The 14,843-nt window shown below is 45.6% G+C and overlaps 2 protein-coding genes across 3 annotated transcripts in view; one reads left to right on the forward strand and one right to left on the reverse strand.

Moving 5' to 3' along the window:
* Positions 1 to 3,272, forward strand: part of traf5 (Tnf receptor-associated factor 5) — a 5,559-nt gene extending 2,287 nt beyond the window's left edge. For both annotated transcript variants that reach the window (XM_079338204.1, XM_079338205.1), the window contains exons 4-11: positions 102 to 203; positions 358 to 522; positions 594 to 671; positions 860 to 934; positions 1,018 to 1,110; positions 1,339 to 1,479; positions 2,272 to 2,437; positions 2,527 to 3,272. In XM_079338204.1, the coding sequence (XP_079194330.1) occupies positions 102 to 203; positions 358 to 522; positions 594 to 671; positions 860 to 934; positions 1,018 to 1,110; positions 1,339 to 1,479; positions 2,272 to 2,437; positions 2,527 to 3,119 (1,413 nt within the window). In that variant the 3' untranslated portion in view covers positions 3,120 to 3,272. The remainder of the gene's footprint in view (positions 1 to 101; positions 204 to 357; positions 523 to 593; positions 672 to 859; positions 935 to 1,017; positions 1,111 to 1,338; positions 1,480 to 2,271; positions 2,438 to 2,526) is intronic.
* Positions 3,273 to 3,354: 82 nt separating this feature from the next.
* LOC306820543 (NACHT, LRR and PYD domains-containing protein 12-like) lies at positions 3,355 to 14,426 on the reverse strand. The gene is made up of 11 exons (XM_079338422.1): positions 14,205 to 14,426; positions 12,862 to 12,975; positions 12,676 to 12,729; positions 8,897 to 10,652; positions 8,644 to 8,817; positions 7,518 to 7,685; positions 6,976 to 7,137; positions 5,867 to 6,040; positions 5,446 to 5,619; positions 5,146 to 5,310; positions 3,355 to 4,409 (listed from the first exon to the last, which is right to left on the reverse strand). Exons 1-11 carry the CDS (start codon positions 14,236 to 14,238, stop codon positions 4,229 to 4,231), a joined length of 3,156 nt encoding a protein of 1,051 aa, XP_079194548.1. The 5' UTR covers positions 14,239 to 14,426; the 3' UTR covers positions 3,355 to 4,228.
* Positions 14,427 to 14,843: the final 417 nt, after the last annotated feature.

Genomic DNA, 14,843 nt, shown 5'->3' on the forward strand with positions numbered 1-14,843 from the left:
TAAATACTGATTGGCACCCACACAAAGGCTGCATGGTGATGTCACCATAGCCACGCCCACATTCAGTTTGTGGTCATAAATAAGTTATTTTCTTTCTGCAGGTTTTTCAAGATAACTGCTGCAGACGAGAGATCTCCTGTTTAGAAGTGTACTGCATCAACTACCCAGCATGCACCTCTGTCGTCACCTTACAGCGCCTGCAGGTGAACTTCCTGACCACTCGTACAGCCTCGCCGCAGAAATCACTGATGCCGTCATGACCATCAGACTGAAGGAGAAAAGGGGCGTGTCATATCACGTTTCCAAGGTGACCGTTTCCTCATGGAGCTCTCTGATTGGTTGTTCCCTCCTCTGCAGGAGCACCTGGGCTCATGTCAGTACGAGCTGCTGCAGTGCACTAACCCGGGCTGCAGGGCGGCGCTACAGAGGAGACACCTGCAGGACCATGTGACCCACACCTGTCCTCACCGCACGGAGCCCTGCCCTCACTGCAGGCAGCAGCTCCAGCTCGGCCGGGTCCAGGTAACGTCCTCACCTGGCGCTCAGGGACCTCCTTTCCATCCTGTGAACGTTTGTCCCTCTGTGTCCTGCAGGATCACCTGCACAGCTCCTGTCCTCAGGTGGAGCTGGACTGTCCCGACAGCTGCACCCTGAAGGTGGCCAGACACCAGGTGAGCTCACTGTACGGCGTGCGTCAAGAGTGACGTCAGCAGGAAATGACCACCGTGAGGATTAGTTCGGTTCAGGCTCCTCCCCCTTGCTGGGGTCATGTACAGCACATTCCAGAACAAACCTTCAAAATAAAAGTCCAATATGTTTAATTATTAAATGAAGAGTCTCCGTGTGTGATGTCTTCCAGCTGGCGGAGCACCGAGAGGCGTGTCCAGAGGTTCACGTCGACTGTTCTTATAGGAGGTTTGGCTGCCCGGTGCAGGTGTGTTCACCTGGACATGACTCATCACATTCAACTTCCTGTCTTCTTCACCTGAGCGTAGAGTCTGTCGTTTGTTTCTGCAGGATAAGAGACGCAGAGTAAAGCTGCACGAAGACGCTGCAGTCAATCATCACATGCTGCTGGTCCTGAGGAGTAACACACACCTGGAGCAACAGGTACGCCACACACACACACACACACACACACACACACACACACACACACACACACACACACACACACACACACACACACACACACACACACTCAGAGTCTCCTCCTGCCTTCAGATATCTCCTATGACAAACCAACAACACTGAAGGGTCAGTTTCATGAGAATCGATCGTGTGAACAGGTGACAGAAAGTCGGCCATGTTTGATTGTTATTCTGCCTCCTCGGGCAGGTAGAGGTTCTCCAGGAGGAGGCGCTGTTGAGGCAGCACGAGGTCCAGGTGGACGCTCGGCAGCTCGCTGATCTGCAGAAGAAGATCGGGCCGCTGCAGCAGCAGACGAGCAGCCATGACCACATGGTGTCAGCAGCTCAGGTGGGTAGAGGTCGTTATGAGCGGCGTTCCTTTGACCTGAAGAAACCAAACTCAGAGCAGGACCCTGTTCCTGTCCTCTTCAGCCAATCAGAGAGGAGCTCTGTTGTCTTCAGGTGTGAGTCCAGGGGGCGGGGCATCAATCGGCGTTTGTTGTTAGCTCGAGACGCTTTATGAAAGAGGAGACGTGATATGCAGAAAGGATTCTTTGTGTTCCTCGCCACTGAGGTGGTCGGAGCACGCCGTGCAGGAACGAGGACGGCTGGTGTAAATCTTGTGGATTCTTTGGGACTGAAAAACAAAGAAAATGGCTGACTTCCAATGATTCAGCGTTATTATTCCCGCGTCGAGGTCGGTCACCTCCCGAGCGTCTACCCGACAGAGCTGAATCAGCAGGAAACAAACCAATCAAAGACAACCACCTGAGGGTTAGACAACGAGGTCATTCACGATTCACGCTGCCACAAAGCAAACGAAGGACGCGTGGCGTGACGGTTGGTACGTGAAGAAGACGGGGACAAAGAAAAAACGTTATTGATCCCTCGCTCAATGAACAGGAACATAATCAGCAAGTTAAATCACAAATTTACATTGATAAATACAAGACGCCTGTCCGCAGCCTGTCATTGGCCGGGGCAGGAAATTGATGGGCATGATCCTGGGGTCCTGGGATCCTGGGGTCCTGGGATCCTGGGGGGGCCGTGCCACCCCTCCGGACACGGCGAGTCACACGCTGATCTTAGCCTTGATCGTCACAGCAGCGTTTTGATCCACATGTTGTCTGTCTGTGTTCAGAGAACTCTGAGCCGCCACGAGGACATCCTGTCCACCGTACAGCTCGACATCCAGCAGGTGTCTCAAGGACTCGGTTCTGGTCTTGAGGATCTGGAGCAGCTCAGGAAGTCTGTGGACGCTGTGATCCAGAACATTTCAGCCACAGAGGCACTCAAAGAACATCTGGGTAAGAGGAGCTCAGAAACCGTTCAGACCGAAACACACCGAACATTAAAGCATCGAGCTTCAATAAGTGTTTTTGTTTCCTTCTTCCAGAAACTTTGGTGGAGAATCTGAGGCGTCACTCGAGCGTCCTGGAGCTCCACGCCGCTCAGCTCAGTCGGAACAAGCGGCACCTCCGGGAGCTGGAGGCGACGTCCCACGACGGCAAACTGATCTGGAAGATTGACGGCTTCAGAAAGAGGAGGGAGGACGAGGCCAAAGGTCAGACGCCTTGCCTGACCAGTTCACCTTTCCACACTGGACGCTGCGGCTACAAAATGGCGGCAAAAGCCTACCTGAACGGGGACGGGGAGGGGCGAGGGACTCACCTATCTCTTTATGTGGTCCTCATGCCAGGGGACTTCGACGCTCTGCTACCATGGCCTTTCAAACAGAACGTGTCTCTGTCCATACTCGATCAAAGTGGTGCTGGAAACCACCACACTCTCAGCTTCAGACCCGACCCAGTGTCCAAAAGCTTCCAGCGACCCGCCGCCGACGCTTTCAGTAACGTGGCGAGTGGATTGTCTTGTTTCATTCCCGTCGACAAGCTGGAGAATCCTCCAAACGCTTCGTATGTGGACGACGACACGCTGTTCGTCAAAGTGAAGGTGGACATGAGCGGTTTAGAGCAGCTGTTAGCTTGAAGTCTCCGATGTCGTTTTAAACATCATGACATCAATCGTTAGTCTGGAAAGGAACTTACTGACTTAACTTCTCAGAATGATCATTTATAAATACTTTCATGCACAAATCAAATTTTGTCCCCCGGAGATGAATAAAATATTTCTGATCCTGAACCCGACTTTGATCTTCTTACCTAAAAACCAAAAACCTTGCAAACAAAGGCAGCAGCTCCAACCTCTCAGCTCTCAATTTTAATATGATTTAAAGTCATGAAACCCACGAACGAATAACCTGAAGAACTAATCCTGTCAGTACCTGAAACTGACACTAGATGGCGCCATGAGATTATTTTCTGCTTGAGGGAAAGAAAAGAAGTTACACTAACAGAAGAAGTCGTTCTCTAACATTGTAAAATATAAACTTTTATTGTCATTGATTCAGAGGATTGTTTTTCCTTTGCTAACAGACTCACAGACCATCTGTTGTTCTGTGCTCTGTAATATATCAGACAATAATCTGAGATATTTTTGTGTGGAAGCGGTTTTGTTTACTTTCAGAGCCCAGAGAAGTAAAAAGCTAACGTTATGCTACAAGCTAACTACACCGCGGTTAGTTTGTAATGACGTCGCGACCGTTATGCTTCATCGATCTAATCAGTAGATTTGACAAGCTAGCTAAACGTTAGCTTAATAAGTTGTTTATTAACCTAATATTTACAAGAGCACTGAAAAACATGACTAGAGGCTGTAAGGAGGATTATGGAGAGAGTTCCTGGCGTGATGACATTTAATGTCTCCATGACAACCACTGTAGTTTCAGTTAGCTACTCGTTAGCAACCGCCGTTTAAAGTTCACGTAAAAACTTTAAAAGTCACCAGTGGGGTCTTAGCTAACGTAGTTTATCTCATCTAACAAAACATCAACATCTCTTCAGCTTGTGTTAACCACAGACCTTATTTCAGTCTAAACACAAACACATTCAAAATACACATTTAGACTTTTAGAGGTTAGCACCCATGGAGCTAACATGCTAACTCACTTCCTGGTTTTAAGACTCGTTACTGTGCCAGTCTATGGAGAGACTGTATGGATAATATGAACCACTGAGTCTCTGTTGTAGCTCCTTTGATCACTGCGTCACCGTCAGAGTCTGTAGTCTGGAACCATCCTCTCTCTGTAGTTGAGAAAGCTGCAGCGCACCGGGCCCTCCTGGATCGGTCTTATTTAGGTCCAGCTCTCTCAGGTGTGAAGACTTCAGGATCAGAGCAGACGCCAGAGATGTACACCCACTGTCGGTCACCGATGACAACCTGATGGACAAAAAAACCAAACAAACTCAAAACAAGAATCTCTATTAAACCTTCAGTATGTAAAATCCACCACTAGGGGGCTCTCAATCAAACAATAACAAAAGATGATGCTGAGGGTTGCGATGTATTATGAGAGTAAAAATGAACAAACACCATGATGAATATCTACGAGCGGGCGAAAGCGACCTGAGAAAGACAACATGTAACAGCTGTCAGGAGCAGCTAGCGCTAGCTCATGCAGACATGACACGTCCCTTGACAACTATATAATTACAGATTTCATGGGGCGCTGGTGGCACAGTGGCAGCGTGCGCGCTCCCATGTGTAGAGGCCACAGTCCTCACACGGGCGGCCCGGGTTCACGTCCGGCTCGTGGCTCCTTTCCTGCATGTTGGTTCCCACTCTCTCTCCCTGATTTCCACTTCTGTCCTTCCTCTCTAATAAAGGCAAAAAATGCCAAAATAAATCTTTAAAAAAAAAATAAAAAGAATTTCTGTCTTTGATAACTTTTGGTGAAATAAGAAGTCAACTAAACATATATATGACAGGTTTAATCAACTTTTAATTCATCTACAAATTTTAATGGAAACTTTAACAACCAAGTTGTTCATACTGTGCCTTTAAGTGTTTGTTCCTCCTCTCCAAACTTCCACCTGATTATCACCCTTTAATTTGGCTTCCTGGGAGTTTACAACAGTAAATATCATCTTCAATATTCATGATAATTAAAACTGACCTCAGGATCTCCAGACAACACTCAGGTTGCCTCAGCCAATCACAGAGCAGCTCAACCCCCCGGTCCGTCTGCTGGTTGTAACTCAGGTCGAGCTCTTTGAGAGTGGAGGGGAAGCATGAGGCCAAATACGAGCAGCTGTCTGCTGTTAGCGAGCAGCATTTCAGGCTGGAAGACAAAGTGAACCAATCAGTCGGGCTGTGCTTTGCTTCAGGTACAGTTTCTGTAGGACATGGTCCAGATGTCGGACAGAGAAAAACCATGGTGCACACAAATGATGTGGAATTTTAGGGTTAGACTCACTTCAGTTTCTCCAGCTTACAAAGTGGCTCTGCCAAGAACTTAGAAATGCAGTCGACTCCGGCGTCCTGGAGATCATTCCTTGCCAGATCAAGGACTCTCAGGTAGGCGGGGTTTGACCTCAGAGAGGACGCAAGGTCCACACAGCCGACTTCTGAAAACCGACAACCAGCCAGCCTGATGGGGAAGACAGTTTGTATTATTAATGGGTAAATGCAGGAGCAGGGCTTTGGTTTGACTTCACCCAACCTTGTTCCATACCTGTTAATAACCAGATCTCTGATGGGGACAAATTAATGTCTACATTCCAGAAACAGACCTTAGCCTAAGCTGTTAACCAAAGGGCTGTGAGCTCTGGCCTGGATTGACTTCTGATTGGTTACCCAAGGTGGGGACCAGGTCAGGTAACCAAGGAGGGGCTCACCTCAGTGTTTCCACTCTGCAGTCAGGAAACTTCATCAGATTAGCGACCTTCTTCACTCCATCGTCACCGAGGTCATTTCCTCCCAGGTCCAGTTCCCTCAGGTAGGAATGTTTTTGAGCCAGGGCACAGATCAGAGCTGCAGCACTTTCCTTCTGTAGGTTTGTCTTAAAAAGACTTTTCAAAACACAGTTAATGTTTTACAACCTTTTTGCAAAGAACTCACGTTGCTCCAGGCCCAACTGTGCAAGTACGATAGGCTTCACAAAAGGTTGGCAGAGACAAGAATTATGGTTATGATACATGTTATAAAGATTATAGTGGGTTGTACCATTTCGGCACCAGCCTTTCCAGTAGAGGGAAATGGAAGTAATTTTGAGACCTTAGAAGTGGGGAGATATGGCAGGGTTGGTTGCACCTTCCACCAATTACGGCCCTACATGGATGCAGGTGACCACGACTGTGTCATGTTTATAAAGGCTACAAGAGAAATCTCAAATGGGCGAGAGAGAGACGTAAAGCTTTATAAGTCAAGAAGCTTCTCAGTGTCCAGAGGGAATGATTGAATGTAAGTTCTTGGTAGATGGGGATGAAATCAATAAGGGGACAGACGGTGAAAAGCAGAGATAGGTCGCATAATGTAGACTTCAGTAACAATAAGATGATTGAACTGAGGAGGGAAGATGTTCTTGAGAGAAGAGGAAGTATGTCAGATGGGGATTCAAACCAGGAACCTCCTCGCTGTGAGTGGACACAGCTAACCACTGCAGCGCCTTGCAGCCCAACATACCAATATCCTCTGTGGAAAAGCTTGACAGGTTTGTTAGTTTGTATGTGAGGAAATTGTTATGATTCCTGTGTTTCAGTATTGTTGGAGTGTGCAAAGGTCAGGACAGAGATAAAGCTATCAGGGAGCAAAGATACAGCTGTTAGTAACTTTGTCCCAAATCTAAATCAAGAAAGGGGATTATTTAAGACTGATGATGCTTTAAGAGACACTTAACTTTAGAGTCACAAAAGTATTTTTCCAATGTTATGCCAAATTTCCAAAGGCTTGTGTGTTTTGGATCTTGAACATTTGAAAAAGGCTGTTGTGGGACTTTATTCCTTACCTCAATCTCTCCAGTCTGCAGTCAGGGTCCTTTAAGAAGTTGGAGAGTTGTTGAACTAGTGGTCCTCCGAGCCGGTTCTTGCTCAGATCCAGGGTCTTCAGGTGCAATCGGTCTAACCTGACAGCCAGAGTGTTGCGTCCTGTGATGCCACAACTGCATAACCTGTGGATGGACACTGGGCACTTAGCTTAACAGAAGAACCTAGAATCTAACAATCTACCATTCCTGCAAGGATGGACCCATTATATATTTAACAACTCGTTGACCTCCTCCCCAATGAAGAAGAATAAGAAGATATCCTTTATGAATCCTCCAAGGGGAAATATTTTTATATTCTCTATTGTTAGGACATGTTACAGACACAGGCTGAGATAGTTAGGGTAAGGGTACCCTGTTCAACGTTACAGAAGTGCTCACTTCTCTGGCAAGCAGACCAATTTCAACTAAAGTGCCAACAGACTGAGCTACTGCCCGCCAACATTTAAACTCTACTTCAAGTAAAACCATTGAAACAGATTCATAAACTGCTGTTCAAATGTTACCTCAGAGTTTCCAAAGAGCATCTGTTCAGTACTCCTGAAAGTAGCTCCAGTCCTTCATCTTGAAATGTATTCTCGCTGAGATCCAACTCTTTGAGATGGGAGGGGTTTGAAGTCAAGGCATCAGCCAAGGCTCTGCATCCTTCTTTTGTGATGTGACATTCATTTAAACTTCAGAAAAGAAAAAATCTGGATTAGGTCGATTTGTCAACTAAAGATGACACTTTGCTTGATGCTAGCTAAAGCTATTGCATGTTGTTCAAAGAGATACATTTACTACAGTGTTTTGGTCGTCTCCATCTTGATTTGTTGAAGCAGGAAGTGACCATATCAAGATGAAATATAAAGGCTAGGTTATCCCTGGATTCTATTTAAATTAGTAATGTGCATCCAAAGTTGACAAATAATTACGATGCTAAATTTAGCTAGCTGACCCTAACCCTATATATGGGAAAAAAGCAACTGATTCCTCAGTGTCTTATAATACATCCTTAGTATGTACAAGACCACAGGTAGCCCCCCCCTAACTCCTCCACCTCTTTCTGGTCTCTGTGACTCTAAATGGACAATAATTCACTAAATGAACATCATGATGTGTTAAAGAAGACTTGAAATTAGTGATTGATAGCAGAAGGTCCCTAGGAACATGTTTACTCAGGGAATAATCAGCCTAGACTATCATATAATCAGACATCTGAGTGAGTCACTGCTGGACATTGGATTCTGTGGTCTCAACTTTCAGACTCACAGACTACGACTGACTCAAAGTCAGTTGGACATAGTTCAGTATGGTTGTGACTCTTATAATAACTCTCAAGCACCGTCTGGTGAGGTATCCAGTTCTGATTTTTCTAACATCTCCATCAGTGTCCTCTTTTCCTTTAATGAACACAGCACTCTTCTTCCTTCTATTGTTAATCAATGAACCATTTGCAATGCAAAACCGTCTGATGTACTAAATCTTTCCAGGACCTCAGGCAGCGGTGGAAACACTGACAACTATGAGCCACAGGAACCATTTAGTTTATTGAAGAGAAGTCTCTGGACCTTTTGGTTCTGGGGACCTTTGGTTTGAGTTTCCAATAGACCTGTAGAGTACACTAGTCATGGTCTTCTTAGGTGTTCTTACGTGAGCTTCTGGAGTTTGCAGTTTGGACTTTTCAGACCTTCAGAGAGAAGTCTCATTCCAGAGTCTTGAAGATCATTTCTGCTCAGGTCTAGCTCCTCCAGACCACAGGACTTAAGTATGAGCACCGATGACATATATCGACAACATCTTTCAGTCAGTTCACAGTCACTCAACCTAAAATGGAAAAAAACAATGTTCAGTTAACACAACCAGAGATTTACAGAAGTTGGGTTTGGTGAGGCTCAATACTAACAAGGCCTTCTTTGAGACTTTGAGCACAGGCAGGAGCCTCTCCAGGACGTCCTCTGATTTAGAGTACTTCTTCAGGTCAAAGAGATCCAATTCTTCATTGGACACCAGCAGCAGATAGGCCAAAGCTGACCAATGAGCAGGTGAGATTTTACTAACATCTCCTGACCTCTGGTAGCTTTGGACTTGCTGGACCAGAGACTGGTCCCCCACCTCATTCAAACAGTGGAACAGATTGACACTCTGATCAGCGTAAGACAGTTTCTTGATTTTCTCATGGATATAGTTAATTGTCTCCTCGTTGCTCCCGAGACGTCCTTCTTTAAATCTAAATGCTTTTTGAATCAACTTCTGACTGTTATCCTGAGATAGACCGAGCAGGAAGCGCAGGAACAAGTCCCACTGTCCTTTGGTGTCGGCCAAAGCCCGATCCACTGCATTCTTGTGGAGAAAGATGATTGGGAATTCTCCTTTCATTTTCATGCCTGTCTTGCTGGGAAGTAGATTTTCTCCACTTTCAATAAAGGTCTCCAAGACATACAGAGCTGCAAGAAATTCCTGAACACTTAAATGTATAAAACAGTACATCACGATCTTGTGAAGACCACGTTCTTTTTTGATGATCTGGGTACAAACTCCTGAATGAACTGCAGCATGTGTCAGATCAATTTCACATCTTTTCAAGTCGTTTTCATCAAAGATGATATTACCCTTCTGCAGCTCTTCAAACGCCAGCTTTCCCAACTTCATGATCAATACTTTGTCTGCCTCTCTGTCTGGATAATTCTTCTCGAGAGTCATCTTAGTCTGAACAATCAGGAAGTCCGTGTACATTTCAGTCACAGTCTTGGGTAGCTCACCTCTGTGAGTTTCTGTCAGGAGACTTTGGAGAACCGTGGCTGAAATCCAGCAGAAGACGGGGATGTGGCACATGATGTAGAGACTTCTCAAAGGCTTCGACTGAAGATGGTCCAAGATCTTCTGAGCCATTTCTTTGTCACTCACCTCCTTCTGAAAGTACTCCTCTTTCTGCTCGTCATTAAAGCCTCGTATCTCTGTGACCCTGTGGATGAAATTAGGTGGAATCTTTGCAGATGCTGCTGGTCGGCTGGTGATCCAGACCGAGGCGTTGTGCATTAGTTTCCCTTTGATTAAGTTAGTTAGCAGTACGTCAACTGTTGTCTTTTCTGTGACACAGCGGCACACCTTGTTATTGTTGAAGTCCAGAGGTAATTGGCTTTCGTCCAGGCCGTCAAAGATGAACAAAACCGTTAAATTGTCGTAGTCTGAGTCTTTCAGATCTTTCACTTCTTTGAAGTGGCTGGTAATTAACGTCATGAGACTCAATGTCTCCTCTTTGATTAAATTCAACTCCCTGAACGTGAATGGAAATAAAAACTGAGTAGTACAGTTGGCTTCGTCTTTCGACCAGTCCTGAGTGAACTTGAGCACAGAGACAGTTTTTCCAATGCCAGCGATTCCTTCTGTCAGAACTGTCCGAGGCAGGTTGTCTTCATTTGGCAAAGGTTGAAAAATGTCATTAAGGTTGATTTTGTTCTCCAAACATGAAAACCTTTTACACTCTAATTCAATCACTTCATGTTCAGTATGAACCTCCCCACTGCCTCCTTTAGTGATGTAGAGCTCAGTGTAGATTTTGTCTAAAGGAGTCGAGCCGCCTTCCTTTGTGCCTTGAAACAAATTCATCGTTTCATTTTTGAGGAAAGATTTATGTTCATCTTGGCACCTTTGGATGTATTCTGAAACATGAATGAAAACATGGTTAGTTATCAAAGACATGTAGCTCTGCCCCCTAGTGTTTAAAATGTGTCTCCTGTGTTCTGTGCTGACTCATTATCTCACCTTCAGAGATACAGACAGGTTCTCTGTCTTTATGTCAGTGTGTATATATAAACATAAGATCTTTGGGTATCTCAGTTTCACCCAGTGTATAGGTCTCTCTGCCAGCCTTTCCCTTTCATCCCTTTCGTTTCTGGCTCTCCTGGACAGGTTTTGTTTTGTCACCTGCTTGACAGCAGTTAGTTAGTTCATCATTTTCAGTGCCTTATTTAGTTTATGCAGCCTGTTGTGTCTCTAAACCGTGACATGGTTTTTACACATACTGGCTGCTGCATTGTTGTCAGAGAAGCTTCAACACAGCAGGTTTCCTTCATGATCACACAGGAAGAGAGCAGCTCTCTGATTGGCTGATTGATCACAGAGGAAGAGAGCAGCTCTCTGATTGGCTGTCTGATCACACAGGAAGAGAGCAGCTCTCTGATTGGCTGATTGATCACACAGGAAGAGAGCAGCTCTCTGATTGGCTGTCTGATCACACAGGAAGAGAGCAGCTCTCTGATTGGCTGATTGATCACACAGGAAGAGAGCAGCTCTCTGATTGGCTGATTGATGACACAGGAAGAGAGCGTCATCAGCTAACTCTCTGCACAGCTCTCTGGTGTAAATCACACATTTATTAATCCTGGGGGCAGATTTGGTAAATGTGCCAAGTTTTAAGACAAACTCAAAACCAAGAGAAGCAGAACAAAAATCAGTTCAGATAATTCAACGGCAGATTATCACAATATTTTATTATTTTGTATAATTCTGATATTTAAACTGAACTGATAAAATCAACCGATGATAAACGTGTTTATATAGAACAATGACTTGGAGTTACAGAGACTAGAACAATGACTTGGAGTTACAGAGACTAGAACAATGACTTGGAGTTACAGGGACTAGAACAATGACTTGGAGTTACAGGGACTAGAACAATGACTTGGAGTTACAGGGACTAGAACAATGACTTGGAGTTACAGGGACTAGAACAGTGACTTGGAGTTACAGAGACTAGAACAATGACTTGGAGTTACAGGGACTAGAACAATGACTTGGAGTTACAGGGACTAGAACAATGACTTGGAGTTACAGGGACTAGAACAATGACTTGGAGTTACAGGGACTAGAACAATGACTTGGAGTTACAGAGACTAGAACAATGACTTGGAGTTACAGAGACTAGAACAATGACTTGGAGTTACAGGGACTGCTTTAAGTTGGTTTAGATCCTATTTATCAGACAGGTCTCAGTGTGTTCATGATGAGTCCTCTATGTAGACCAAAGTTAGCCATGGAGTGCCTCAAGGATCAGTGCTTGGTCCGATCCTCTTTACATTATATTTGCTTCCTCTCGGTAGTATTATGAGAAAACACTCCATGAACTTTAATTGCTATGCAGACGATACTCAGCTCTACATATCAATGAAGCCAGAAGACACCAACCAGCTTCGTAAACTAGAAGCCTCAAGGACATCAGGACCTGGATGACCAGAAACTTCTTACTGCTCAACTCAGACAAGACAGAAGTTCTAGTGATTGGACCTAAGAACCTTAGAGAGACTTTCTCTGATGATATGACGGCCCTTAGTAGTATTAGCGTAGCCTCTAGTACCACTGTTAGGAACCTAGGAGTTCTGTTTGATCAGGATATGTCCTTTGATTCCTACATTAAACACATTTCAAGGACAGCTTATTTTCACCTTTGTAGCGTCGGACTCATTAAGGACATGTTTATATCTTGAACCTCATTGGTTCTCTACAGCGTAGTGTAGAGTATAAATATTGGTGGGTATAAACATGTTGAACCTCTCCGACCCCTAGAGGAGCAGAAACTGTGTAAATATATATTTTTAAATGCATCAATGTATTGGTGATGTCCTCGCTCCATGTAGCTTTTATCAGTGAACCAGTCACATGATGGTAGAATCTGGTTATCAGTACCTTTATTGTCTGGAGGATCAGCTGTAGGTTCTGTCGCCTCGGCAGGAGACGGGTCTGAAACAGAAACATGCAACATCTCTTAAATGACACTGAAGATTTCACAGCATTTCAGTGGATATGTTGAAATCAAAAGACACACATGAAGAAGGTATTTATGACATGTATGAAGTTAGAGGAAACATTTACCGTGTGGAGGCCCGACATTAGTGGTTAGATGAAGATCTCCTCCTACATGAACATTACTGAACTGAGGGCTGATGATGGCACCTCCATTGTCGGCGGTGTTTGTCCGAGGTTCAGCTGATTGAGACACAAAGCGTTTAGACTCTGTTAGAAGGTATGACTCAGCACCTGTCTCTGGTCACTTCCTGTCAGCACCTGTGCTCTGTCTCTGGTCACTTCCTGTCAGCACCTGTACTCTGTCTCTGGTCACTTCCTGTCAGCACCTGTACTCTGTCTCTGGTCACTTCCTGTCAGCACCTGTACTCTGTCTCTGGTCACTTCCTGTCAGCACCTGTACTCTGTCTCTGGTCACTTCCTGTAAGCGCTGGAGTCCCCCATGTGTCCCTGCAGGGGGCGCTGGAGTCCCCCATGTGTCCCTGCAGGGGGCGCTGGAGTCCCCGTGTGTTCCTGCAGGGGGCGCTGGAGTCCCCCGTGTGTCCCTGCAGGGGGTGCTGGAGTTCCCGTGTGTCCCTGCAGGGGGCGCTGGAGTCCCCCGTGTGTCCCTGCAGGGGGCGCTGGAGTCCCCCGTGTGTCCCTGCAGGGGGCGCTGGAGTCCCCCGTGTGTCCCTGCAGGGGGCGCTGGAGTCCCATGGATGGCGGTCTCCGTGCTGGAAATGCTGTCTCAGGCTAACTTTGAGTCAAGCTAACGACAGGCTGAGAGCTGAGGCGGGTTTTAAGCCTCCTGACAAACCGTTACACGGCGCCCACCTGTCAATCAGCTCAGCTACACGCCTTATTGTGAATAACTCTGATCCTTCATCCAATCAAAACTGCTGAGTCATCAAAACATTCCCCCCGTACAGTGTGTGTGGATGGAGACGTTGGTCTGAATGGGTGTGTATGTGACTTCCTGTGCTGTAAACCAGATGTTACTACGTGGTTACAACCTGCATTTCAAACGGACTTGTTTGGACTTTTGACCTGCAGCCAGCTGGTTTCACTTCATGTAAACACTGGGCGCCGTTCATTTCCCTATCAGTAAATACGTTTCTGCAGCGCTGAGTGTCGTGTGCAGAGATTTAAGAGAGAGCTCGGACAGACTGGAAGGAAGGTTTTTATCTTTCCTTAACAACCAATCAAACAGGAATGTGACCTTGGTTCTGCTTTGAATTATGCAAACATGTTGTTAGAAAGCCAACAACAGGAGGGAGAAGTTGAAGAGTCTAAAGTGATCTGACAGGTTTGTTCATGCTGGTGAGACACACAGGTTTATACAGGTCACATGACCACAGTCTGAAACAACATTCATCAAACACTCGGTGAACGTTGTGAAGGTTTGATGTGCTTCAGGAGGAGTTCCAGCTTACCGCTCTGTAGAGGTGGATTCAAGTAGTTCCCCATCCTGTTGCTCTGCACCCGGCTCCTCAGGCTTTAAGACAGAAGAAGACGATCACAGAGTGACGTCCTTCTTCTCCATCAGAGATCCTGTCACAACATTACACCTCATTCTTCTTTATTCGCTGTCAACTTCACAACACTCAAAACAGGAAGTGATTCTACTTTTTTGTTCAGATCAGAGTTCTGCTTAAGCCCGCCCCCCCCGTGCCCTGATTGGCTGGTGTGACTGTGCTGTGATTGGCTAGTTCAGCCGCTGTAACATGTACTGTGAATAACAAATGGTCCGATCTCGATCAGTGTATCAAAAACACTTCTTACAACTAGAAGAGAGCAGCACATGTATTTATTGATTTATTGATTTATTGATTTACACCATAGTCACAAAGTCTGTGATGTAAACAAACAAACCAGATGATAAAATGTGTTAACAAACTGTGATCCAGACGTACCTACAGTTAGGAGGCTCAGGAGATTAAAACACAAAAACCAAGTGTTGAATTGAAGGGTCTGAATTCTGTAAGCTCATTGGAGGAGGCCGTCACCTGCTCAGATTCACTGTCTTTAAATGCTTCAAGCATCAGAGGATTAAACCTCTTTCACATGATGGA

Source organism: Symphodus melops (genome assembly GCF_947650265.1).
Source record: "Symphodus melops genome assembly, chromosome: 2".
NCBI lineage: Eukaryota > Metazoa > Chordata > Actinopteri > Labriformes > Labridae > Symphodus > Symphodus melops.